General features: G+C 42.7%; 1 protein-coding gene across 1 annotated transcript in view; it reads right to left on the reverse strand.

Annotated features, from left to right (window-relative positions):
• The window catches only part of BCAS3 (BCAS3, microtubule associated cell migration factor), a 316591-nt gene that overhangs the window by 271739 nt on the left and 19691 nt on the right, over positions 1-25161 (reverse strand). Inside the window, exons 8-11 of the mRNA XM_017821512.1 lie at positions 22677-22714; positions 21975-22047; positions 9648-9755; positions 7944-8020 (exon numbers count right to left, since the gene is read on the reverse strand). Of these exons, the coding sequence (XP_017677001.1) occupies positions 7944-8020; positions 9648-9755; positions 21975-22047; positions 22677-22714 (296 nt within the window). The remainder of the gene's footprint in view (positions 1-7943; positions 8021-9647; positions 9756-21974; positions 22048-22676; positions 22715-25161) is intronic.

Consider the following 25161-nt stretch of genomic DNA (forward strand, 5'->3'; position numbering starts at 1 on the left):
GACACAGCCAGCTAAGCTTTTATTGCCCCAAAATCTCCTGTATCAGACTCTGACACTGCTCTGCCAAGCACAGGGAGAAAAGGCAAACTGAGCTTCACAAACACTCCCGACTTTGTGAACAGGCCCCAAAAAAGCCCAGAGCGTTTGCTGAGGGAACAGGGCTTTTATAAGCGAAATGGCTTTATTTTCAGTGCTTGCAGAGCAGTGGCAAAGGTGTGTGGGAGGGCGTTATAACAGGTTTAAAGTGACTTTTGACAACGTTTTCGGTGCGTTCCGCCAGGCCCGCGCAGGCCCCGCCGCCGAGATAAACCAGCTCTGCATGTCATCTTTCAGAGCACAGCACTGAGGGCATTGCAAAATCTGAAAGATCATTTCAGAGGTCATAAAGGAAGGGAAGGAGAGAAAGCAGCAATTCATCCAATTAAACCCATCTCGGGCCGGGAAAAGCAAAAACCAAAGCGAATGTTTTGCGAGGCCTCATCACCGCCCCGATCTCAGGAAGGGAAACGGATTCTGAAGAGATGATGCCACAATTGTTATTGCCTTCCAGAAGGGCATAAAATGTGGGCAGCCAGAGCCTCTTAAGGAACAAAGCAAGCAAAAAAAAAAAAAAAAAGGTTGTAAATACAACCCTGGGTTGTAAACACAAACGTGTTCTTCCGATGACATTACGGATCAGGACCGGCGAGGTTTTAATGCCGACTTTTGCCTCAGCAGCTCTGATCTGGGTCAGTAAAGGCATTCAGGTCCCCCCACATCTTTTTGTCTTCCTTTTTACAGATAAAATATAGAACTAAAAGCTGCCAGATGATAACTCTCATCATGTAAATCTCTACATTGACTTTGGAATCAGGGACTTGTGTTTCCCAAACTCTGCAATATCCCCACAGGAGAAAAACTAAAGGAGTCTCAGCAATTCAACAACTCACAGCAAAAAATGAGTCCTGCTTGGAAAAGGGAGCTGTTCTCAAATACTTCAGCGAACTGAAGTAAATGAAGAACTACAAAAAAGCATCCTTCCAATCAAAAATTGATCATGTAATAGAAGAGTTACTTGGGAAAGCTGGGACTGCCCTCCCCAAACCCACTGGTGGTGGTTTGTTCCATGAACTGGGCTCAGTCAATCAGACTCCACACACAAATCAGCCGGTTCTAAGAATAAACTCCACAGAGGTCAACAATTCAGCTCGGTCCTAAACTCTACTCTCCAACACGAAAAACAGCGTAAAAAAAAGAGCTATTTCCTCCCTTTCTTTTCTTTGCAAGTCTCTGCATTTCGGAGAGCGAGCACAAGGGATAAACAAAGGGTTATACTTGATGGGAAGGAAAAGCAAACTGTTTTTCTGCTTTCCAAAAAAACAGCTGGAGTCAGCAGAACATCATCTCCAAGGCAAAGGAAAAGGCAGACACGGCGTGACCCACCAAGCTGGGCCATCCAACCCTCACCAGCCTCACTCTCTTAAAGATTAACTTCTATTTCTACTGGACTTCAAAACAACAGAGGAAAAGGCCATTCTAAGCAGCAACAGCAGCAACTTTGGTGTGTTTACAATAGGAATGAACATAATGAGAATGCAGAACTAACTGTCAAGGAGACCAAAGTTTCCAAGTTTTAATGACAGCATGGAGAGGTCATCCAAGAAAGCATCGCTGAGGGAAAGTCCTTCCAAAAGTGCAGCAAACCAAGCAAGCACTAAAAAACATCTGAGCTTGGAGCAAGCTGTAGTGGGCCTATCACCCCCAAACTATAGGTGAAAACCTACTGGGAGTGACAAGGTTTTGAGCACACGGCCACTCTCTCCCTCTAAATGCACGTGAAAAAAAGAAGTAGAAAACCCGTCATTTGAAAATCAGAATGGAAGTGTAAGTTTTTCTGCTCATTTCATTCAGTTCCTACGGCCAAAAATTCCAACTAGGCAACACTGAGGAGTACAAAACAGGCTCCCTCCAAACGAGGACTTGGCTAAGAGCACCCTGGTACCTCATATCCTGTGCCTTGGTCTTCCCATTTCCAAGACACATGTTTTACCTACACCAAAACAGTATCACAAATAAAATTCTTTAGTGCTACAGTTTCTTAGTTTCTTCCCTTTTTTGAATAACGGAGTTATAAAATGATCATCTGAAATTGGAATATTATGATTAATTGGATTCAAAGATGCTTCTAACATCTCTGCTGCTCTGCTCATTTTATATATTTGGTTTTACTGAGAACACAGGAATGTCAGAAGTTACAATTCTCCAAAGAGCTACACAAATGTTTGCTTAGTGAGTGAGCAAAGAGAAGGTACATTTCTCTTACATTATTTTTCAATTACTACCCTTGTGCTAATTATGAAAATCCCTACCCCCCCTCTGGAAATTCATATCCATAAGCCAACAACAAACCAAATGGCATCTCTCAGGTGTGATGACCATGACACTGGGATGGGATACAGTCAGCAAACACCAGGAATGCTGGGGAAGGCAGGCTCCAAAGGAGGAACTTGTTTAAACCAAAATTATTTACCTTTAATCATCCAAGGGACTCGCTGGATATCACTAAAAATCAGTGAAGCAGTGACATCGTGTATTTTTAAATAAACAGCTCCAAGAACCCACTAAAGCTGTGCTGCTTCTCTAATAATCAATGTGTAATTCTTGCCTGGGCCTTACAAAACACACAGCACTCCACAGGAATGGAATTACACAACTACATCCTCAAGAGCTGCACTCCAGAAAGCAGATCCATGAGGGGGAGCACAGAGAGGGAATATCCAATGAATAACTGCTACAGTGATACTGCTGCAGCAAAAGCATTGTTTATTCCAAGGAAAACAAATCATAAAAGTTGTTTTATCTAATATTTTTTGTTGGTTGTTTTTTGGTTTTGTTGTTTGGGGGGTTTTTTGGTGTTTTTTTTTTAGCAAACCAATTTTTTTGTTTGTTTATAAACTGTATAAAGTAATATTGTTTATAAATTCCTCTGGGTCCCTCCTAGATGAAAGGCCCTGTGTAAATGTTATTCCTCTCACGCTGTCACATACTTTCCAAAACTCTTCTATTGTTCTTGTACTTCCTTCTGTTCAAGCATCACCCATAAAATGGGTGGGAGAAGGAGATGAGCTTTAGGGTCCCTTCCAACCCAAACCATTCCATGATTTTGTGCTGTCCTGGAACAGAAGAACTGAATTCCCTCACACATGATTGTGGAAGTACCACAGATTTATTTTTTTTTAAATTATCATCATCATGATTACTAGCATTCTTACCATTACTAGCATTATTATAGCTATTATTGTTGCTATTATTATTATTTTCACTACAGAGATATTTTTACTACTTCCCTGTCCTCTCTATCAGGGCAGTTTTAAGCATGTGGACTTTGATGATCCCACTGTGTCCCTTCCAGCTCAGATTATTCTATGATTTTACTGTTACTCCAAAGGTCCAAGACCAACCCCAGAGCTTTTACCAAAAATACCCTTAATGTTCCTTAGGCCTGGCTGTTTAATTAGCACAAATTTGCCTGATTTCAGGACAATGTTTAATCTCAGGTTCACTTTTTTTTTTTTGTTCAGAGACTTGGACAGTGATAAATAACAACGTTAGCACTGAGGTTGCTGTTCCTGGGCTGGACAATGTGAGTGAGATGGCTTTGTCTGGCCTTTAACATTAAGGATTTGGGTGCTTTAGATAGAAATAACTTGTCTAGAAACAAACAGCACTTCCTGTTTTACATGTAATTTTTACAACTGTCAAAGCCAGGAGATGTGACAGATTCACATCTCGGGGACTTGATGCAGTTTTTGTGTTTTATTTCTATTTTCCTGCAACGTAACAAAACCTCCTACGAGCAACCAAGTCATTTGTTTCCATAAATCTGCCCTAAAAAACCCCTTCAGAAAGTCTTTCAACATCATCCTGGAATGGTGAGACACTGGTTCCCACAGCCAGGAAGAAACACTCTTATAAATAAAACGCTGTTAAAAAGTAAAAGCAAGATCAAATCAACATTTCTCAGGCAAGGGATATAAAAATGACATGAAGGGTTATGTGTTCATATATATGAGTGTACATAAAGATAAAAAGTGTTTAAATTCACAGGGACACACTCGGCTCCTCTTCACTGATCAAGAAAATACTGTGACTCAGGAGCTGTTCCCCACCTGCCTCCAGGACTTTCCATCTCCCCCACAGACACAGGAATCCTGGCAATGATTATCCCAATTATTCTGTGTGGGATAACCAGGATAAATGCCACTCACTGGGCACAGCTGAGGAGGGAAATGTACACTCAGAACTTCCTCAAGAACGCGACTCTTCAGCCATTAAACCTTTTCATAAGACGTCCAGTGTTTTTCACTTCAAATTAAAGAGCTCCAACTGCTCCCTGGGAGCCCTTCAGGGAAAGGAATTCTACCAGAAATGCCCAAAAAAGATGATTTCCAGACAAACTGAAACCACCTAGTCACTCCTGTGTGAATGTCAGTGCAAACAGCAACACCAAGTCCAAATTAGAGCATCCAACACCCTTTGGTTTGGGGTTTTTCCCTTCCTTGGAGAGGTGCATCCAACATCCACCCAATAACTTCAGGCCTGTGGTTGGGTGAGCCTTTGGAGACCCTTCCACACAGTGAAGTACTCTGACTAAAATCTGGAAAATTACCTCTCAGGGCTCTAAGTAGCATCAATAGAAATGTGGTGCCAGCTAATGGCTGCAATAACTGTCTCCATCCCTGGGGAATGATGGATGGAGGATTTATCAATATGAGGAGTGGAAGGGCAGGAGAACCTGAGCAGGCTCTCGTTATCAGCCCCAGAGATGATGCCACATGCATGATGTTATCTGTGCTCATCTTTAGCCAGGGCCCAGGGGGTGGGAAGGATATTCTTCGTGGAGAAGAAAGTATCCATCATAACCATCAGCGCTCACTCAGTAAGCAGTTTTGGAGATGGGTTGAGGGAGCACTGATGGAAGAGAAATCAATGAAATTCAGCTTTTCTGCAGCTATTGTTCAGAGCAAAGGAGGGGGGAGGAAGCCTCTACATCACTCTGGTTTCTGATCACGTGCAGAGTTCAGAAAAGGCTCTGAAACGAGCCACGGTAAAACCCTTAATTATTAAAAAAAATCTATTTTAAATCCACACCTTGACACTCACAACTAGGAAAGGCAACACTTTCTGATCATAAGCATCAAATGAATTTCTTTTTTAGTTTGGCCACGTGAGCACTTAAAACAGGGCAGGATGTGAAGTTACTGCTTGGCTTTATCCTCCCCTTGAAGCAAGGCCTTTCCTAGGGAAAAGGAGCTGGGAGAACAGTGATGGATGGAAGTCACTGCCACAGGCTCTCTGCAGACCCATGCTCTGCCTTCCCATTTAAAAATCACAACACCCCACAGGGTAGATTATGGGATATCCTGGTCATTTTTCCACAATGGCTCCAGTATGTTTTTCCCTCCACCTTTAAGCACCTGCCTTAAATCCCCTCAGCCAAGGCTGGAGCACCTGTACCCCGAGGTTCTGTTACAAAAGGCACAAATAAAACCTGCTGGCTCTCAGCCAGCCCGGTCAAATCAGCTCATTTCCATCTAATCCCATGCAGAGGGGAAAAGAAAGGTTAGTACTATGTCAAATTTGCTCCAGAAAAAAAAGCAGGAAATGCAGGAGCTAAACATTCCAACAGCAGCACGAACTCGCCCATGTTCTACATCCTGAATATTTTATGGTGTATTTATTGTAACAATATATTAAGCTACACATTCAACCACAAAAAAAAGCCAAAAAACAGAAAGACAAACACTCCTCACGTGCAAGGCAGCTGCATTAGCATTTCTGAGGGACTTCAGAATTCCTGACACTGCTTTTAATTGTACCTTCTGCATTTGATTTCTGTGTGTAGCCAACAAAACAGAGCAGAGCTTCTGCTGGATGTTTGCCTTTGAGCTGCCTCAGGGAGGTTCCAAGGCTCCCACACCATGGGGTTGGTTCTGATGGAAGATGTGATTTCCACATCACAACTAAACTGGCTTCAAAAATAAGACTTTTTTTTCCTACAGTGGTTTAAACCGTAAAAAAAAAAGTCTTCAGAGAGCCAGTGATCCTCATTAATATTTTTGACCTTTTAGGACCAAAAGCAGTCAAATATCACAGCTGAGAATCCTCTTCATGCTGAGGAATTCCCTGGGCAGGCGGTGACATTGTCACAGCCACTGTCCAGCTGAGGTGACCAGGGTGATCCAGATGCTCCTCAGGCTGTCCTGAGGAGCAGGGATGCTCCAAGAATAGCAACAAAGAGTTGAAAAGACCTTTTCCTGAGCTTCCTATTCAGGGATTTCTATTTTTTCAATTTAAACTGGCACTGTCTCGTAATAATTTTTTTTTTTTTTACAAAGGCAGCAAGAGAGCCCAGTTGTGGCCAGTTGGCTGCCTCCCAAAAATCCCTGCAGCTCATTTACATCCCATTCCAAGCCCAGCACAGTAACTTAAGCCTTTAAAGATCCACTCTCAGGTGGAGGAGATTTCAGCACATGAAATGGGGAAAGCTCAGACAAAAGCTTTGCTGCAGCCCCGGCGTGTTGGGGCACGACACCCACCCTGGGAAACCAGGGAGCTGCAGAACCCTGGGCACAGCTCCCAGAAACCCAGTTATCCAGGGAAAAAGCACCTGGATTTGCCCACTCAGTGAGGCACAGGCCACTGTCGAGCTGAGAGGGGCTGGGATGGTCCAAAACACCCCAAAAATTAGGGTGTTCTTAATCAAATTTGGGACCCCAGAAATGTAACAGTTAGAGAAAACCTTGAGTTTCTCATATTAAAAATGCAGCACATCTTGAGAAATACACTGTGATTAGGGACAGCTCGGGAGGTTGGGATTTTTCAACTCATTTGCTCTTTATCTCCCAAAGTTTTATTTCGTCCTCTTTAAGTTCCGCTGCTGTTCCATTAAAAATGCACTGCAAATCAAAGTCGGGGGAAGGAATAGGATTACCCTGTTCCTCAAAATACAGGTCAGTGAATTAATGTCTAAAAACAACTGCAGTATCTTTGAAAAAAAAAAAATCCACAATAAATTAACTGGAATAAAAATAGTACCAAAATTCTCAAAATACACATTTAACTGAGGGTTTGGTTTTTTTTTTTTACTTTTGATCTAAAATAAAGCAAGGCTGGTACCCTAATTCTCATTCCAAGAGGAGTAAGGAATAGAAGGACACAAATAAGTCTTTTCCCACTTGGTTCCTGTCACTGAACCCCAGCAGATTTCCAGGATTTTCCATCCATGGATAGGAAGAACCTGACACCTATTGGCAACTTTAATATTACTGCAGAAAGCTGCTTTCCCTCAAACTATCCCAAGAAACAGCTTCTCCCAATGAGATTTTCCTATAAATGCACAGATAACACAAAAGATAATTTAGAACTTTTCCAATTGTGACTGAAAATACGTCCAGAAAAATTCACACTCTCCTTTGGAATAATAAAACTCTGACCTTCCCAAATAAATCATGAGCTGCTGGAACTTTGGGGCCTGGTAAAATAAGGACACATTAAAAAAAACCCACAATGTACCTGAGGCTAAAGAACAACCAAAAATGAACAGTGGGCAGATCACTGTGGATGTGGCTTTAATTGCTGCTTATGTGGATAATCTGAAATTCCAGTCCTGAGGCTTTTACATGTATTTGTACAGAATGAACAAAAGAATTCCTCAGCTACTTCTGGATGTCAATGTGCTAAATTGATAATTAATAATCTACAACAGTGAGAAATTAGTCACAGCAATAATAAATATAGAAGGGAGACGAGGATTCAAAGAGTAACATTTTGGGGGCTTCTGGAGCAGGAGATTTCCTGCAAGTCCAAAGGAAGACATGGAGACCTGCCTTGAGGATTCAGAAATAAAACAAAGCACAGGACAATAGAAAAAAAAAAAGAAAGCTTTGGGTTTTTTTACATACTGGTAACGAAGAACTTTTTGGTGAAGGTGCAGCTGTCAAAGGCAGCGATTTTCTCCTGCAGGACCACGACCAGGATCCTGCAAACACAGAAAGGGGAACACGTGCTTCAGGCATTAAATGCATGGGCTTAAAGATTCAATATCTAAATGTAATTATTTCAAAAGCATCGATAGAAACTCTGCAGTGATGAAGTGCCACGTTACCCACCCCTGGCAGTTATTGAGGGTTCTCTCCCCTCCCGACCACACGACCTTCACTTCAGGAAGCACAACAGATCTGATGCCCAGCAACACATTTATGATCTGCCTCCTGCAGTAAAAGCTCCATTAAAAACAAAGGATGGGATTGCAAAAAAAAAAAAAACCCTGAATTACTTTCACTGACTCAAATAACAATCAAATCAACGACGGGCAGAACAGGAGCTAAATTTGAAATAATCCCATTGCCCGTCTCGCTGTGAAGTTATTAAACCATTTCATTTACTAAGAGCAGGGGAGGGTTTAATACCAAGAACATCAGCACACAAACACAGCTGAGAGAAGCAGAACTTGTGTCAATAAGCAAAATTACAGATGTATGTTTATGTATTTGCTTGTACATGACACACTTTTGTTGTAAAATACCTGCTCATCACCAGAACTAAAGAGCAAAAACTATGCAGGGAACACTTTGCTGCCTAAAAAATTGAGGCCAAAGATGCAGATGTGGAAGCTTTATAACCAGGATACACCTTCTCCCACACTGAGAACTTCCCCAAAGCAAGTTTTTAAACTCTTGTATGACAGGCTGGAATAAACCACGTCTTATTCTTGCTTATTTGTATTATCCACCTGCCTTGGTGAAGGACCATCAGTTCTGGCAGCAAAGGGGTATTTCCAAAGCAAAGCAGGAATTTCTTCCCTCAGTGCCCTCCCTTTAAGCCAGGGATGTGATTGCACCACGTCCAGGGGGACCTGAGGACAGGCAGGGACCAACCCAGGAACACGGAGCGAGAGGAGCACCAACGTCAGCACCACGGGCTGGGAGCAGAGTCCCTGCCCCAAATCCTCCCACCAGCAGTGCCAAGGGATCAGCCAGATCCTCCCACAGGCATCCTGGGACTCCTCTTCTGCCTTAAAAACTACAAGGAGGTTCAGTTTTGTGCGTGTCTGGCAGAGATGTGAATTTAAAATTAACTCAGAAAAAAACCCGGACTCGTGATTCCGTGAGCACGAGAGATTCTGTCTGAGCTCTGGGATCCTCAGCCTGCAGAGCTGTTTTCTCTCCACCCCAACTGAGAGATGCAGCTTTATTATTTGACTCACTGGAACATCATTCCCTGCAAACCACAGGCTGCACACCAGGAATGCTTTGGGCAGGAAGGCAGAGTCTGACACAACGAGGGAGCACAAAGGAGAGGGACATAAACCCCTTAGTGCTGGTTAAACTCTCCATGATCCCATTTCTCCAGCTGTAGGTGGATGATCAAGGATTTCAATGATTCCTGCTCACCCTGAAAGGAGCTTAAATGATTTCAGATGCAAAATGGTCTGAGCTCCTTAAACAAAAGCCATTGGGGAAGCACATTGGGAGATCCCAGCTGAAATATTCCACGAGAAATGCAGAACCAAAGCTGTGCTTGCAGGAAAGACAGAATAATTGTATTTATTATTGAAATTTTCCATGCCCTAACACAGAAGCAATGCAGAGTAACCCCCTCCTTACCTCTTGTTGCAGTGGAGGTCATAAATGGGAGTTTTGAACTGGATGGACTTGACCATCTCTCCTGTTCTCAGGGAATACAGATCCACACAGCAGTAGGGAGGGCTGGTGCTGAAAGGAATTAAAAAAAAAAAAAAGAGATTTTAATGGAAATAAGGGTATTTTAAAAATTGCTTTTTAATTATTTCAGCCTCCTTATATTGCTGAGCACGCTGAAGGAAAAAAAAAAATCACAGAGTCATTAAACTTGGAAAAGACCTCCAAGACCATCAAGTCCAACCCTTGACCCAAGGTTGGACTCGTAATTCCAGCAATCCAAGGAGAAATGCTGGAGAACAAAGGGTCAGTATAAGCCTTCTACAGAGGGAAGGTCTGCTGAAAACTGAATTATGATCTCCACGATGGTCACGAACCTTTATTGTGCAACCACTGATCAAACACATGATTTCTCCTGCCACAAGGAAGACTTGGGAACAGCAGCAAAATACAAGCCAGGAAATTTTAGAGGACATTCCAGTTAAAAACTACTCCAGAGAGCAACACTGTCCTCCAGGGAGGAATTCCTTCACCCACATGGCTTGGTTTGATAGGGGCACATCACCCAGAAGTCACATCACATCACTGACGGCCTCGTCTCTTGAGCCACACAGATCTTTTCAACTGCTCTGCGTCACTTTTATCATTTCAATATAAATAAAACTCTCTCCAGGCCATTTCTTAATAAAAAGGCTGAGTGGGAGAAAGTGCTGAGTGCTCCGATAGGGCCGGGGAAGGCAGTGGTGGAAACCATTTTCCAGGCTGAGCAGAGGCTTTGATGTGGCAGTTCTGTTCCACAACACCTTCTTCCCCCTCCAGGAACACATTAAAATGTTGGCTCCTCCTGGGTCAAGGAACAGGAGGGAGCATGAGCTGCCAGCTGTGCAAACATCTCCTGAGCATTGGTAAAAAGAGGGTGTTTCCCCTTGCCCAGATCTGCTTTATTTTACAGAGTTTAACACAATTCCTGCCACGACACCCTCGGAGCTGCCCGAGAACATCCAGGAGGGCTGGGGCACAAATGCCAACTGTTTGTGCCTCCAGATCATGAACTGGTTCATCCAGCAATGGGTGACACCCAGGACATGTATAGAAACACAACTGGCACAGAAATAAGAGGAAAAAAGTAAGTCTTGACATTTTGCCTACTTCAATTCTTCCCAAAATATACATTTTTCTAGGCACATACCCGGGCTAAGGACTAGAGGGTGCTATTTATTACTTCCAGCATTTCAAAGGCTCTTCAAAAACACTTTTAAAACAGTGAAACAGTCTAATTCCTTCACATTAAAGTTCATTGCTGCTCAAAACCACAAAAAACTTCTTTAATTAAAGTACTTTGTTACCTACAGCAAATGGTGACGTTGCTAGAAGGGCACACAGACCCTGATTTCAAATCAGGAATCACCGAAGTTGATACAGATAGAATTCTCTCAGCAGAATTGATTAAAATCACTATTTCCACATCAGCCTGTGCTGAACAGTTCCATTTTTCCAAGTTGTGGGTGATAATCCTGTCGCTCAAATGATAATAATAATTATTATTTTGTCACACCTTTCCTTTGGCTGATCATGGCAAGACCCTCCTACCAATGGGTTTTTCAACCACACTGGGTAAAAAACAGTAAGAGAGTTCAAGTGTCAACAATTATCATGGAATCACAGAATTCCAGAAGGGTTTGGGTTGGAAGGGCTTTAAAAACTCATCCAGTTCCACCCCCTGCCACGGGCAGGGACACATCCCACAGGGTGCTCCAAACCCTGTCCAAGCTGGCCTGGGACATGAAGTATGGACAGGTCAGCGCTCTGAAAGGGAAGAAAAGCAAAACAAAACCAGAGGACAGAGTTAATTAATTGTATATTGGGAAAAACCCAGCCTGAACCTTTCCACGGGGAAGCTGAAGCACGATTCGATTGTGATCTTTGGAGTAATATTATTAATATGTTGAGACCACAAAGGCAATGCTGTTCTCCTCAAGGGCCCTGAAAGTTTGCTCAGATTAACAGATTTCAAGACCAGAAGGACCATCTTCTCTTTCCAGGCCACGCACAGAACGTCCCAGAAGCTCAAAGAAATGATTCTTTACCAAGCAACCCAATCTTGTCTGAAAAGACTTTGACCAACAATGGGGCCTCTATTTTTATGGTGAGTTGTTCCAACATTTAGATCGTTTCATTTTTATGAAATCACTTCTCAGTGCAAGACAGAATTTGTACATATTCTGCTTTTTGGCCTCTGTGTCTCTGTCAACAACACAGAAAAGCTCATTGCATTCACTTATCTTTTGTGTAAGTCACTAATAACCCAGAGCAATCCAGGCAATAACTAATAGAGTGAAAAGGACTTTTAAGCCTGAAGTTGTAAGGTTTGTTTTCCAGCCCTAGTCCTCCTCTGAGCCCTCATCAGTACTGCAATTCTCAACTTCTTTCTGAAGGATGCACACCAGAATGAAAACTTAAAAAAAAATAAATAAATTCAACTATTCATTCCTTAAACACCACTGCAGAAAAAGCTTTCACTGGGACTTTCATTATCTAATGGGCTCTCTGCATCCCACCCTCGCACAACAAAAGCTTGAAAACTCCACTCTGTAAGTAATTTTCTAATTCATGGTACTTAACAGATTCATTCCAAACCAGGAAAAGCAGGGGAAGATTTCTGAGAAAGTGCCACTTCCCCCAAAATGTGTGTGCACCAGAGAAATACAAAGCAGCAGAGACATTTTAAGTGCACCACAAATTTGCAGAAAAGCATGGGAACACTTATTTCTAAATAAGAAAAACCTGTACCAACCTTAGACACATGTTACTAAAATCTAATCCTTTAAATACAAGGCAGGGAATTATTCGATACAGCACTAAAATATTTGTGCTAAATACCAAGAGACACAAACATCACTGTTGCATCTCCCTCAAACTTTCTGATCAACTCTGTCAGCCCAGGAAAAAAAGTTCCACTTTATCCTTTACTTCACCATTTTCATCATCTCATGGGCACATAACAGAGAGGATTGTGCACATATTGGTGTTATACCCAATTGCTTTTATACTCAATTTACAAACCTGCACTGGTTGCCTTTGGTCATTCTACAAACACACACAAAACTGGAGAGATTTCTGTAAATGTCTGAGAACACAGATTAACTTCAGAGCAGAACCCAGCTGCATTTATCACACCTCTACTAAAGGTTAACATTTCTATGATCAGCTGCATGATTTCTATGATTAAGCTGCAATCTGGCAGACGTTTCCCCCAAAACCACAAAATTAAGTAAATTTAAAGAGTTGTCTTGCCCTTCTTTATTGTCAAACGCAGCAGAATTCACCACTGAAATAAATGCAGTGAACGAAATGAAGTCATTTGTACTGCCAAAACAGCCACAAAGATCCTCCAAGATCATCCAAGATGGCCCAAAACCAACAGTGTAGCAATCTTTGCAGATCAACAGCCAGATGTCACAGCTTAATAGGAAAAGATCAGAATTCTGGGGGCACAACTCTGAGGGCAAACTGAGGGTGGAACAGCTCAGCTCCAGCCCAATCTCACCAAGCAGAGAATCCTGTGGAACCACAGCCAGGCCCAGACTTTATAAACTGCCAGTACTTCCAACACTCCAAATCAACACCAAAGCTTTTTTTTTTTTGCTCTGTTTTCAGGCACTTTAATGGACAGTATTTTCTGATCAGAAGACAGGACAGGTAATACAGAGGGCAGCTGATTAACACAGCACATCCCCAATTAATTGTGTGTATTTGAGGCCTGTTCCTCTGCAGCCCACGGACACTGAAGGCTTGTCTGTGGGGGGAATACTCAACAACCTGCTACTGTTAACACGGCAAAAGCACTCTGAGGGACCAAACATCCCATCCTGTCGGTTCTTGTAACAGATTTCTCCGGGTTTCGGGTTTGCTTTTCCCTTCCTGTGCTTTCCCCCTGTGATTCATGGGGCTGACAGGCCCGTTGGCATCTCCTGCCCTCACCTGCCATCACCCCCAACAAAGGCCACGCTAAGCCGGCGGCTCCACAGCGCCGTCCCCAAGCCCGCACCAACCACTTTGGGGATTCAACATTAAGCACAAAACCCTTGTCCCGACCTGTTCCATCTAAAATATGTTTGCCCTTGGTGTCCTTAACGGCCCAGGGAACTCCTGGGGTTGTGCAACACTTCATCACCTCGGAATTAAGCGGCCTCTGCCTCGGGTTGCAGGAGAGGGATCATGAGAAGGGATCTGTCAGCTGCTGAGGGCTCTGCTAAACCTTAATTGTTTCGATGCTAGTATATGGCTCAAATTACAACTCTGGAGTAGCTTGAAAACAATCCCATCTCCAAGAAATAATGAGAGGGTTTTAGGGTGCGTATGAACCAAAGCTGAGCAGGAATGAGCTCAGATCTGATGGGTAAAGCACAAAAGTGCCGTGAACAACAAAGCTCCGAGGTTCTGGTCACACCAGGTAGGTCCAATTTTCCCCAAGTGCCCATTAATTACATGTTCTTATGTCTTGCTTTGCTTTATGACTCCACACAGACCATGTTTGACAGAATTCTCACCGTAAATGAACTCACCGAAAGCTCTGACATTATGAAATGATACCTGAATATAATTCCTCTGAACACGGAGCCCCATGGGCAGCAAAAGGAATCTCCTGCTTTTCCTTAAACTGCTCCTAAAGCTGAAATCCTCCACAAATCGCTTAACACCAAAGAAAGCATCAGTTTGTGTTGCAGCCTTTCTCTCGGTGAAGCCACATCCTTTCCTGGAGAACTTTTCATTAAATTTGGAGTAATTTAATAGTTAAATGCGGCTGATGTTCCCAGGAGGAATTACAGCTGCCAGGGAAAGGCACACAGAAATACCACATTGACAGTCACCCAACAGAGTGATGCTGAAATGTCAGATACACTCATTCAAACTGTGCAGGCAAAACTGATTGAAACATTCAGTATTATTTTGTTAATGCCTCCTCTGCAAAATAGGATCATTGTACAGCACAAATATTCTATTAATAACTTAAATCACAATTCCTTTTAAAATCAAGTTCATGAGCAACCACCCAAAAATGCACAAGGGGTCTCCTCAGGTGATATTTTGAATGTATTACCTGGTCAGAATTGAAAGAAAGAAGGGATTAAACAAGATAATTTTTAAGCACGTGCCTTACAGCTTTTTCATGAAGTAGGAGCCTTCTAAATTTCTATTTTGAATTACTGAAGAAACATTTACTGAGTTCTGCATTTAAATTCGGAATTTTAAAGCTACTAAAATATTATTCATTGTGCTTCAAAAGAAAAAAACCCACAGTACCAAAGAAAAAGAATAATGATATTAGATTTTACTGGATTCCATTTATCATGTTTTAATTGTCTTTTTCTGTACTTTGGAGATTTAAAAGGGCCTCCTCCACGTGTGAGTGGTTGAGCTCAGCAGACTCCCCACACGTTTTCTCTGCACATGAGATATTTTTGAAGGAAAGAAAAAGGACGAGAAGGACTCGGAGAGCCCAGGGTAAGAGAGAAAATGGCATTTACTGAGAGAAGCCAAGTTCAAATACTGTCAAGCTGCAGTGAGTTCCTCAAGCAGCAGCAGTTGTGGAACAATTCGGACACAAGGGGTGGAAGTTGAAGCAGTTTGCAATCAGCTGCTCCAACTACCAGCGAGAAGTGACAGCCCTAATTTAGGAAAAAAAAAAGAGATTAAGCAGCATCCTCTATGGATTGATTGGTCCTCAGAAAAAACCCAAAAACTTAAATCATCCTGAAATTGCTGGTTTGCAAAGCACTTTAAATCCTCCTTGCAGCATATAACACAGGAACAACCCTCAAACATACAAGAAAACCTAATCCCCGACCGTTCCCCGGCTCTGTCACGTTGATTTATAACAGTTATTTCCAAGACGGACAAAAAAAAACCACCCCAGATGCAAACAATTACTCTATTTTTGTAGGCAACAAGTGAGGTGGGTGGTAACTGAGAAATTCGGAGCGACCCTGTCACAATATTCCCGTTTTCTCTCCCGGCACACACAACAACAAACGGCCCCCACATCAGAGGCTCGGCGGGGCCTGAAGGGCCACTTTGATTCCAGCCCTGCAGGCATCGGTGGGGACGTAATTAGGGTAAAAAGTTCAACCCCAGCTCCACAACCAGAGCCCTGCCAGAAAGAAATTTCCTCTCCTCCGCCGGGTTCCTCCTGTCCCCTCCCCGAGAAACCACGTTTATCTTCGCCGAGTTTGTTCCTCTTCTAATTAACTTTACAGCGTTTACGGTGCTGAATAATTTAAGAGGGGAGTTTGAAGTGGCCCTGGAAGCAGCAGCAGCCCCTGGAATGGGGCTGTGCATTATCTTTTCCCCGTGGTGCTGCTTTCTGAGTTACTGGGGGGAGGTTTGTGCTCCAGCTGGTTGGATCTGGATGTGCATTTATCCTCCCATTTATCCTCCCCCTCCACCTCCTCCTGGATCGTCACACGCAGGGAAATGAAGCTGTGCCTCGGCTCAGACATCTCCTCACTATCCCAAGGATCGCCTGGAAAAGGGTTATCTTTTTACAGCTCCATAAATCAAAGCTTGAGAAGGTCAAAACTACCCATAGTTCTCACCAGCTGGTCAAAGCTTGACCCCAAATACTCGTTTTCTTCCAGTTTTGATCCAAGATTAGCAGTTTATTATAGTTCAAAGGTTATTTCTTACTCTGGTTCGCTCAGGCAAACATTTGGTGTGGCAGAGGAACACCAGAGCTTTCCTACCCTGGGTATTTACACATGGAAACACCACCTTATTCCTTTAAAGCTGCATCTCCTGGCACTTGGAACTGTGAGAAAACTCACAGAATTGCCAGTAAACACCACTTCAGCATCACAAAACCAGCTGAAGTTTATTATAATCACAGAAACAACTCCCAAGAAAAAAAATCCTGGGATCTGAAGAGCTCTTTTTAAGATGAAGAGCATTCCATCTTTAGCACACAGCAATCCCATCCAGCACCACTACAAGCAATTTAAGTTACTTTATTCAGGGGTTGCACCTCTCAGGATCTTAAAAGCTACCACAGAACCTGCTAAGGACTGAATTTTCCTGCAAGGATAATGTTTTTCATTTGGAAGGGAAGGAAATCTTTGCAAGGCAGCTGACATGACCACTCTCTGCACTTCATGATTCCTTACAATTTTCCAGCAGCACAAGGGACTCAATCCCTCAAAGGTAACAGAACTGAGAGAGCTTTGCCCAACTTAAAAGGTTCTCCTGTACTTTTTTAGACCAAAACCAATTAAAGTTTGCTCTCTAGAAATTTAAACTTATCCAGGCTTGGGAGCCTTTAAAAAACGAGGCCGGGGAGAAAAATCCGGCTGAGTTTTGTGGAGCCTTCAATAAAAGACCACAAATATTCAACAGACTTCATGAAATCCATGTCATGGTGTCCAACACAATGGAAAATCACAACCAGCTGCCCACCCCTGTGTTTTAGATCCAGAGTGGTGACACCCTTTGCCCTCTCCATGGCATGGCTGAGCCTCTGGCACTGCCAGGTGAGCCCATGGCATCACCATGGCCTGGGCAAAGGCATTCCAGGAAAAACATCCCAGGGAGAGTCCCCCTGAGCAGTGTGAGAACTGTGAACAAGGGCTCCATTCAGGCACTCCCTTCCCTTGGGGGATCCTTCCCCAAAGCTTTGCTCCTTGACAAACCATTTCACAGCCAACTCATTTTAAACATTAAAAGCCACCAGACACTTGGAGCTGGACACTGGATTTTAGCATTGCCCAGTGATTTTAACACGTTAATGTAAGAAAATATTAATGCTTTAATCACTTTTTTCTATTCTTGCTCACAAGGAGCTGCTTTCTACCCAAACCTGAGCGCTCCCACGAGCACATTCCTGAGCTGCAGTTGGGTTAAGGTTAGCAGGATTTAATCTGCAGTAGCCATGTGAATAAAACATGCTTCCTGAAAATCTGCTGCCAATTGATTTGCCTTGTAAACAGATCAGCAGGGGAAAAAAAAAAAAAATGCTGGCTAGCCAAAGTTATACATTTTGTTAGCTCCAGCTACTCCTCCTTCTTTAATTTACCCTAATTTCCTCTCTCCTCCCATGATTAAAAAAAGATTACCTCTTGCTTCTCATGCCCTTAAGTGACCTCCATCCAATTCTTCAAGTCATCCAAAATTTTCCATCACTTGACACCATCAAATTAATGCTTCTTTCTAAAAATATATGCTGGAGAGCCAAGAGGCTGCAGCGTGGACAACTGACCGAGCTCCACGAGGTCTGCTGGCCCCAAACTCTGACTTTTTAATCTTCTGCCACTCATTGCTCAATCAGCTACACCTGATCCTTATCCCATTAAGGCCCTGGCACAGGTTGCCCAGAGGAGCTGTGGCTGCCACTGGATCCCTGGAAGTGTCCAAGACCAGGTTGGACAGGGCTTGGAGCAACCTGGGCTAGGGGGAGGTGTCCCTGCCCATGGCATGGGCTTGGAATTACATGATCTTTAAGGTCCCTTCCAAGCCAAACCAGTCTGGGGTTCTGGGATTCCATGACCTGGGCTGCACCTCGAGGAGATCTTCAAGGTGTTTTTTCCCATCTCCTGCTGAACAATTCATTAACAGAAGGTGAAATATTCCCATCAGGAACGCGGGGGTTGGGACAAATCGCTCGTAGGACTTTCCCCTCCTTTGTTTTGCCCTGTTAAAAGAGGGGTGGGCAACAGAATAAAACATTACAGGAAGGAGTGAGGCCACAGCTCAGGGCTGAAGTCAACCCAAGAAATTCCACCCTCTGTGCTCACTCCCACCTTCACCCTCCAGCTGACTCAGCTGCACTTTGTGAGCAGCTGTTTGCAAACCAGGTGACTGAAATCATCTGTGTGATTAAAACAAAAAAAGAGCATTATTTGATACTTGGATTATTTCTGCCATCCCCTTTCCTTCACAACCAGCTGAGATGCCACAGCAGCAGCTCAGAGGTGGCAGCACTGAAGGGGTGAGGAGGGGTTTTAAGGTGTCTTTGCTGCCAGTCAGTGAACCCCAGAACCACCACAAACCCACAGCTGTGCTGAGACAAGCCTGGTTTGCATTTCCTTCCAGGAATTCTGCCCCCTCCCTGTGATAAACTGCTCAGCTAATGGGGAAAACCAAAAAAAAAAAACACAAGGGAGGAAAAAAAAATCTTTAGGCTAGAAACAAAGTTTGGTAACACATAATTAAGCATGATGGGGTAAACACTTGAGTCATCAGGTTTAAAGTGTTTAAAATGTTCTGAGCTCAGGAGAGGTGGTTTCCTCCATCAGACACTGCAATTACTCAGCTCTCTATTCCCTGCCCCTTCTCCCTTCCTCTGCTCCTCCACACACTTTTATTTCCCTCCTGCCATGGGCACTTCTATTTTTTTTTTTAGCTTTCTTGTTACCTGTATCATCTACTGGAGGGCAGATCTGCAGTCACTCAAACCAGCATTTATTCCTTAATAATCTAAAATAAATCAAAATTATCCTGCTTGGTTTCCCTTTAAACTTCTCCCTTGGCTAAAATGAAGCATTTACTGAAATTAAAGATATTGGTGCATTTACATTTGAGCACAACAAAAAGCACATTTGATGTATTTTGGACATCTCTGGTGTATTTGAAGGTGTTTTACACATCCAGTGTGTTCCACACTGTGGCTTCAACAACCCATATGGGGGAAAACAGGAATATCTTCATGTTTCACCAGCCAGAAGATTCATTAATATGCACCAAAGCCCATCAGCTAATTCTGTGTGTGTGTAAAGATGTTTGCTTTGTCACCAGGAACCAGCAGGCGTGTCTGCACAAACCTCCCCAAAACCCAAATTCATGCAGATGTTCCTTCTTTTTGGGCTCTCCTTCAATTTGCAAATCTTGTAATCTAAGACTGGAGTTGACTGAACCAACCTCCAAAGCAGCACGGATGTATCAGCCAAAAAACACAGTCTGGTTCCCATTTAATGTGTCAGGACTGCATCCTTTTTTGGGGGCTGTGAAAACTGTTGTTTTGAAGAGATTATGGAGTGAATCACGGGCTGGTTTGGGTTGGAAGGGGAACTTTAAAGATCCTCCAGTCCAACCCCCCCTGGGAAGACACTGCAATCATTTTACTGGGTGGAAAACCTGGCTTTGAAAGCACAAAAAATGTGTGGACCAAAAGCCAGCCAGAAACACAGGTAGGAGGCAGAAGTTCCATCTTGTTGCTAAGCACAAAATGATGAGAATAGAAAAAAAAATAAATCTATTGTCAGCATCTGGAAATTAATAACAGGTAACAATAAAAACTTATTTGGAAATGCCAAAATCACCAGGGGTGTTCCCAGGAAAAGAGCAGCAATAGGTGCAAACTTGAGCAGAGGAATTAAAAGTCAGAAATCTGGAAGAATTAATAGGAGAAATCCAAGTGATGATCAAAGCTGAACTGTTTTTCCTCCAGAATCATTCCCTTTGGCACATGACTCTAACACATTTTAGACAATAATCCAGGTGACTGGAGTAAAAATACCAAGTGCTCTGGAATAAATGCTGCAGGAGAAATGCAGTATTTTCTTCAGACTGATGATTAAGCATCTGTTTATGTGTCCACAACCAGAAAGGTTTACAGGAAACGAGAACAAAACCTCCAGTTAAGAGCAGAACTAAAATCCTGCTTGAGGTTCCCAACAGAGCCATTGAAGGGTCCTCCACAAATTGTTCCTTATGCACAATAGAAATATAATCAAATTAGCTGTGAATGTGACAGGAGAAGAAAGCAAGTGCAACACTCGAGCCAGTTTGAAAGGAGTGTGACTCCAGCTGAGGGCAAAGCATCAAAGATCTCTTCATGTGAGAGCTCCACACAGAAAACAGGCTCTGAAAGGGCTCCCAAAACCAACTTGCAGCAAACAGGAAATACAGAAAAGTGTTCTGGGGTTTTCTGTTGCAGGTGTCTCACCAAGAGCAAACTGGTTCTTTATCAAGCCCCTTTTTTTTTAATGATGGTTTTTCTGCTCACAGGGGAAAGTCTGGTTTTAAATTATCTGTTTCAGATATTTCACTGCTGATAAGAACTAACCCAAACCTCTCCATCCATTCTGAAAATATATGAGGTTTTTTTTTTTTTGTAGAAAAGCAGAAACTACCCATAATCTTTGAATTATTTTCCATTAACTAAAGGAATACAATAATACAATATTAATACAATAATAGAATTATTAACTAAAAAGTGAAAATAATGACCCTTATAGTTTGTCCATTTCTGAGGTATCTCAGCTTCTAAAACAAGGGTGTGAAGGAAGGTTTTTCCAACCAACATATCCTTTATATGTATAAATACACTGCCTGGATTAAGACAAACTCCTACAAGAGCAATATTTACATCTCTGGTGCCACACACTCTAATTTATAAACAGTTATTCTCACAGGGCAGGGGAGAAAAGGAGAAAAAAAATCACCATAAACAGTTTTGCAAGTTGCAAACACCTTAAAAAAAAATAATCACTTCTCTGCTGTGGCTTTTAATTTAAACATTTCAATGGGGTAACAATAATATTGTAGTTAAAACACAGAAATAAACCAGAGAAATTTGAAGGTTTGACAGTCTTCCTCCACACCCAGAGTGATTAAATCCTTAATTGAAAAAGGTGTGGCCCTGAATTAGTCTTACAACTGTAAGAAGATTTGCTTCAGCTGCTCAGCCTTTGAATGGCTGTGTAGGGGATTACCCCTGAAAAGCAAATATTTTCCTGTAGGTAGAGATATAAATCCCGTGCATTGTCTGAACTGAGGCATCAAACAGACATAAAATATCTTAAGGGCCTCTTCTGAAGAGGAGAGACACAACCACACTGGCCAGAGAGACTCTAAACTCATTTTTCTAACTCAAAAGAAGTGGATTTAACACATATTTTGCTGATAAACAGTGTGTGGCTGTAACAATGAAATCATTTGGTGCTTGGAGTTCATGTGGGACGTGACTGCTGCTTGAAAGCATCTTCTAATTACTTTTTAAGACACAAAGATTGCTTTAGACACTTCACAATAATAATTCTGACCAGGATTAATGTCAGGAAAGGTTAATCATAGAATTGTGGTTATGCTGAGAATAAAATAAACTTAAAATACCTCTTTATTTACTTTATATCTCTTTTTTATTCCTTTCCAAAAGCTCAGATCATAGGAAAATGCCTGTTGACACACTGAAAAGGAGTTTAAAACCACATCCCATGAGCAAAAAAAGGAAGAGGGCTTTAAAGATGTCATTTCCTGGGGCTTTTAGATGATGTTAAGATTTTACATATGACTTTATATCCTTACCCAGAGGATCCAATGCTTTTGCACACACCAAGCAGGGGCCGTTTCTCAGAGAAATTATCACATTTCTGGGCACCTGGGAAGAGGGAAAACAAACAGTGAGACAGAGTTGTTTGTGTCACCTTCCCAAGCACAGGTAGGGGCCAAATCTATGGGGAGGATATTGAATATACAACATAAACCTGTGAACAGATAATATAAAACAGCCTGGACAAGAGCAGTGACAGGAACACAAATTACAGTCGTGGACACTGAAGGACTGGCAGAGATGGGACAGAATAACAACACCAGGAGCAAAACCTGGCCAGGGCTGGGGAGTTATTCTGGTTCCTTCCCCGGGGGTTAAGGATTCTGTGAGTTTAATGAGTGGTATTTGCTCACTTTGCACTGTTTTATGAAGGACTGGCTGTGCTGAGGTGTCCCCAGCCCTGGGAGGGTCTCACACCTCACTCTCCACCTTGTTCTGCTGAGGGGCAAGTGGAGCAAAGAGTGTCAGCCCTGAGAGAAACCACTTCTCCCTCCCTGTGCCCAGGAGAACAACACCAGGTCACATTCCAAGAAGTTCCACCAGCAAGAGATTTAAGCCTTTAAGAAAGAAACATCTAGTAGAGATTCAGGCTTCTCCAAGGGAAACCCCACCTCTAATGCCAGGTTTGATCTGTTTTTCAGAGTGGTTTCCCCAGCCCAGCCCCAGGTTGGTTGTACCCTGCTCTAACTCAGCTGCTGGGACAGTTTTCCCAGCCCTGGGATCCTCTCCCACCCCACTGGCACCAGCGTTGGGATGAAAAGCAGCCCTGGGTGCCCCCGGGCTCAGTCACACCTTCACCCAGCACAGTCAGACTGTTAAAGAGGCCACACTTCTTAAAACGGGGCTTTAAGAGTTTGGAGAACTTTGCTTTAACTGCTGCACAAACAGAAATAAAACTGAAATTGAGCCGAAAGAAACCTCTCCCTTCTGCCTGTGAACGGTGTTTTACTGAATTCCAGGGCCTGTTCCTCCCCAACCTAAACAGCAGAATAACAACCAACACCACCACTTCTGAATTTCCTCCGTCTTCTTTCAACCTTTGCCTTTTCCATTATCTATCCATAGCTCTGGATGTGTGTGGTGAACAATGGAATTTCATTTTTTTTCCCCTCCCTTACACGCCAAACCCTTTGATCTCTAAAGAATATCAGTGATATAGTCTGCTGAAAACTCAATTCTCAAATGCTGGTGCACAGCACTAAATCATTTATTCAGAAGGGCACAACAATTAACAATATACATTTTCACATAGCAGACTCTGTTAATTATTAGTAACTCGGGTACATGCACTTAATTTGTAACAAACACTGTTCAATCCTCTCATTTTTAGGAGGAGAAGTCTTCCCTCCTACACATTTGGGTATTTAGAAAAAGTCAAATGGGTCCCATCAATAACTCCAACATCAACAATAGCTTTGCAAGTAACCTAAAGCAGCCAAATGGATTTTCCTTTTATTCCTATTATTTCAAGGCCTTTTGTGAGTCAAACCTGGACTGTATGTACTGACCTGTGAATTGATAAATGAAAACATGCAGTCTTCTTAAAATCTGGCAACCCATTTGTTGCCTTCATGTGCAGGGAACACATGAATTTGTTCTGGTCCCTCAGCGAGGGGGAAATGCTGATTACCAGGAGTTCTGACACTGATTTAAGCGGAGCCAGGATTTCACCTGAAGGATTTAACTCTCCTTTTTTTTTTTTTTAGGGTTTAATTTAAGATTTATTAGAGACACGAATTCATATGTTTCTTTAGGGTGTAGTTCTCGGTTTAATGACAAGGAAGGGGAAGAGAGGTGGTGGGGAGCAGAGGGAAACCAAATCCAAAGGAATGCCAGTTTTAATCCCCACGGCACAGATGTGCAAAATTTCTACAATAGGTGCTTAAACTTCTCATTTTGGTCTGTAACGACCAAGGCCTTCGTTTGGTTTTTTTTTTTTTAAAAAAATCCATTTTCTCCTCCAAATACTTTCACAATGTAAATATTAATACTGTGGAAAAGGATCATTGTGGGGAGGGCTGGGAGGGCACTAAATCAGGTTAATAGCTGCCCCGTTCATGGGATTGCAGAGTGCCATGTGTTGGGCTCTGTGCTGCTTAATGCAGGCAGTTCTGGGGTGGGATTTAATCTTCCAAGTTGTGGGGGATTAATTCTCATTTGTAAAATTGTGTTTATTTGCATGTGTGATGCACTGAGGTTGCACACACCTGCTGCACACACGGTGTTTAACGAAATGCAGGGGGATGATTGAAATGAAAAGCAGCTCCCTAAATCCCCCCAAATACAAAAAGTATTGAAATCCTGTTGCAAAGTCTCTTTCTTAAACTCCTTTTATTCTAAATCCTTTTAATTCTGTCATATAACACTACAGCATTTATAAAATGCTGAAAATCCTGACAAATCACACAATTAAAGTAATGAAAACTGCCCTTCCTGCCAACGAGGCACCACCTTATCTACAGCTCCATTTAGCTAAATGATGTATGTTTGGGGGTTTTTTAAATGTAACTTCAGTTAGGAGACTTAAAATTGAAAAAAAAAAAAAAACCAAACCACATCTGTGGCTAAAGGAAATGTCATACAAATCAACATTTAGAACTTTATGAAGTCAAAAGGTTATCCACACGTAAGCTCAAAGCAGCTTAAGCACTGTCCTGATGAAACTGTGAACAGAGATTTTGGGGCCTGCTAAGGCCTCCCAATAGTGCCAATAATGAGAGCAACAACAACAGCAGCAGCACATCTTTATGCAGAATAAAAATGAACCCCAGTGATTTAAACAGGAACTCAAAAGCTGCTCAAAGCTCTGAAAATTCCCCCCATTTCCCACGAGCAAGAACTGGCCGTGTTTCACATCTATTCAGCAGTGGCACATTTGCACCCTGGGCTGTGTTCCTCTGCTCTGTAATTCCACTGCTCAGTCCCAACACAGCCAGTTCACAATGCAGGGCATCCCCTGCCTGACTGAACCCCTCCTATTTCCTCCTAGTCCTCGAAAATCAGGTTGCATTTGTGGTCCTGCCCCACATCAACACAGCAGCCAAGCAGTACCTGGGAATGCACGAGGCCACGGGGCTGGAATTCACTATGTATGGCTTCCACTCCCTCTTTTCCTGCTTCTTTTCAGGGGGGGGGGGGGTAGATTAAAAAAAGAAAATATCT

The sequence above is a fragment of the Lepidothrix coronata genome, unplaced genomic scaffold (assembly GCF_001604755.1).
Source record: "Lepidothrix coronata isolate B3197 unplaced genomic scaffold, Lepidothrix_coronata-1.0 Scaffold91, whole genome shotgun sequence".
Taxonomy (NCBI): Eukaryota; Metazoa; Chordata; class Aves; order Passeriformes; family Pipridae; genus Lepidothrix; species Lepidothrix coronata.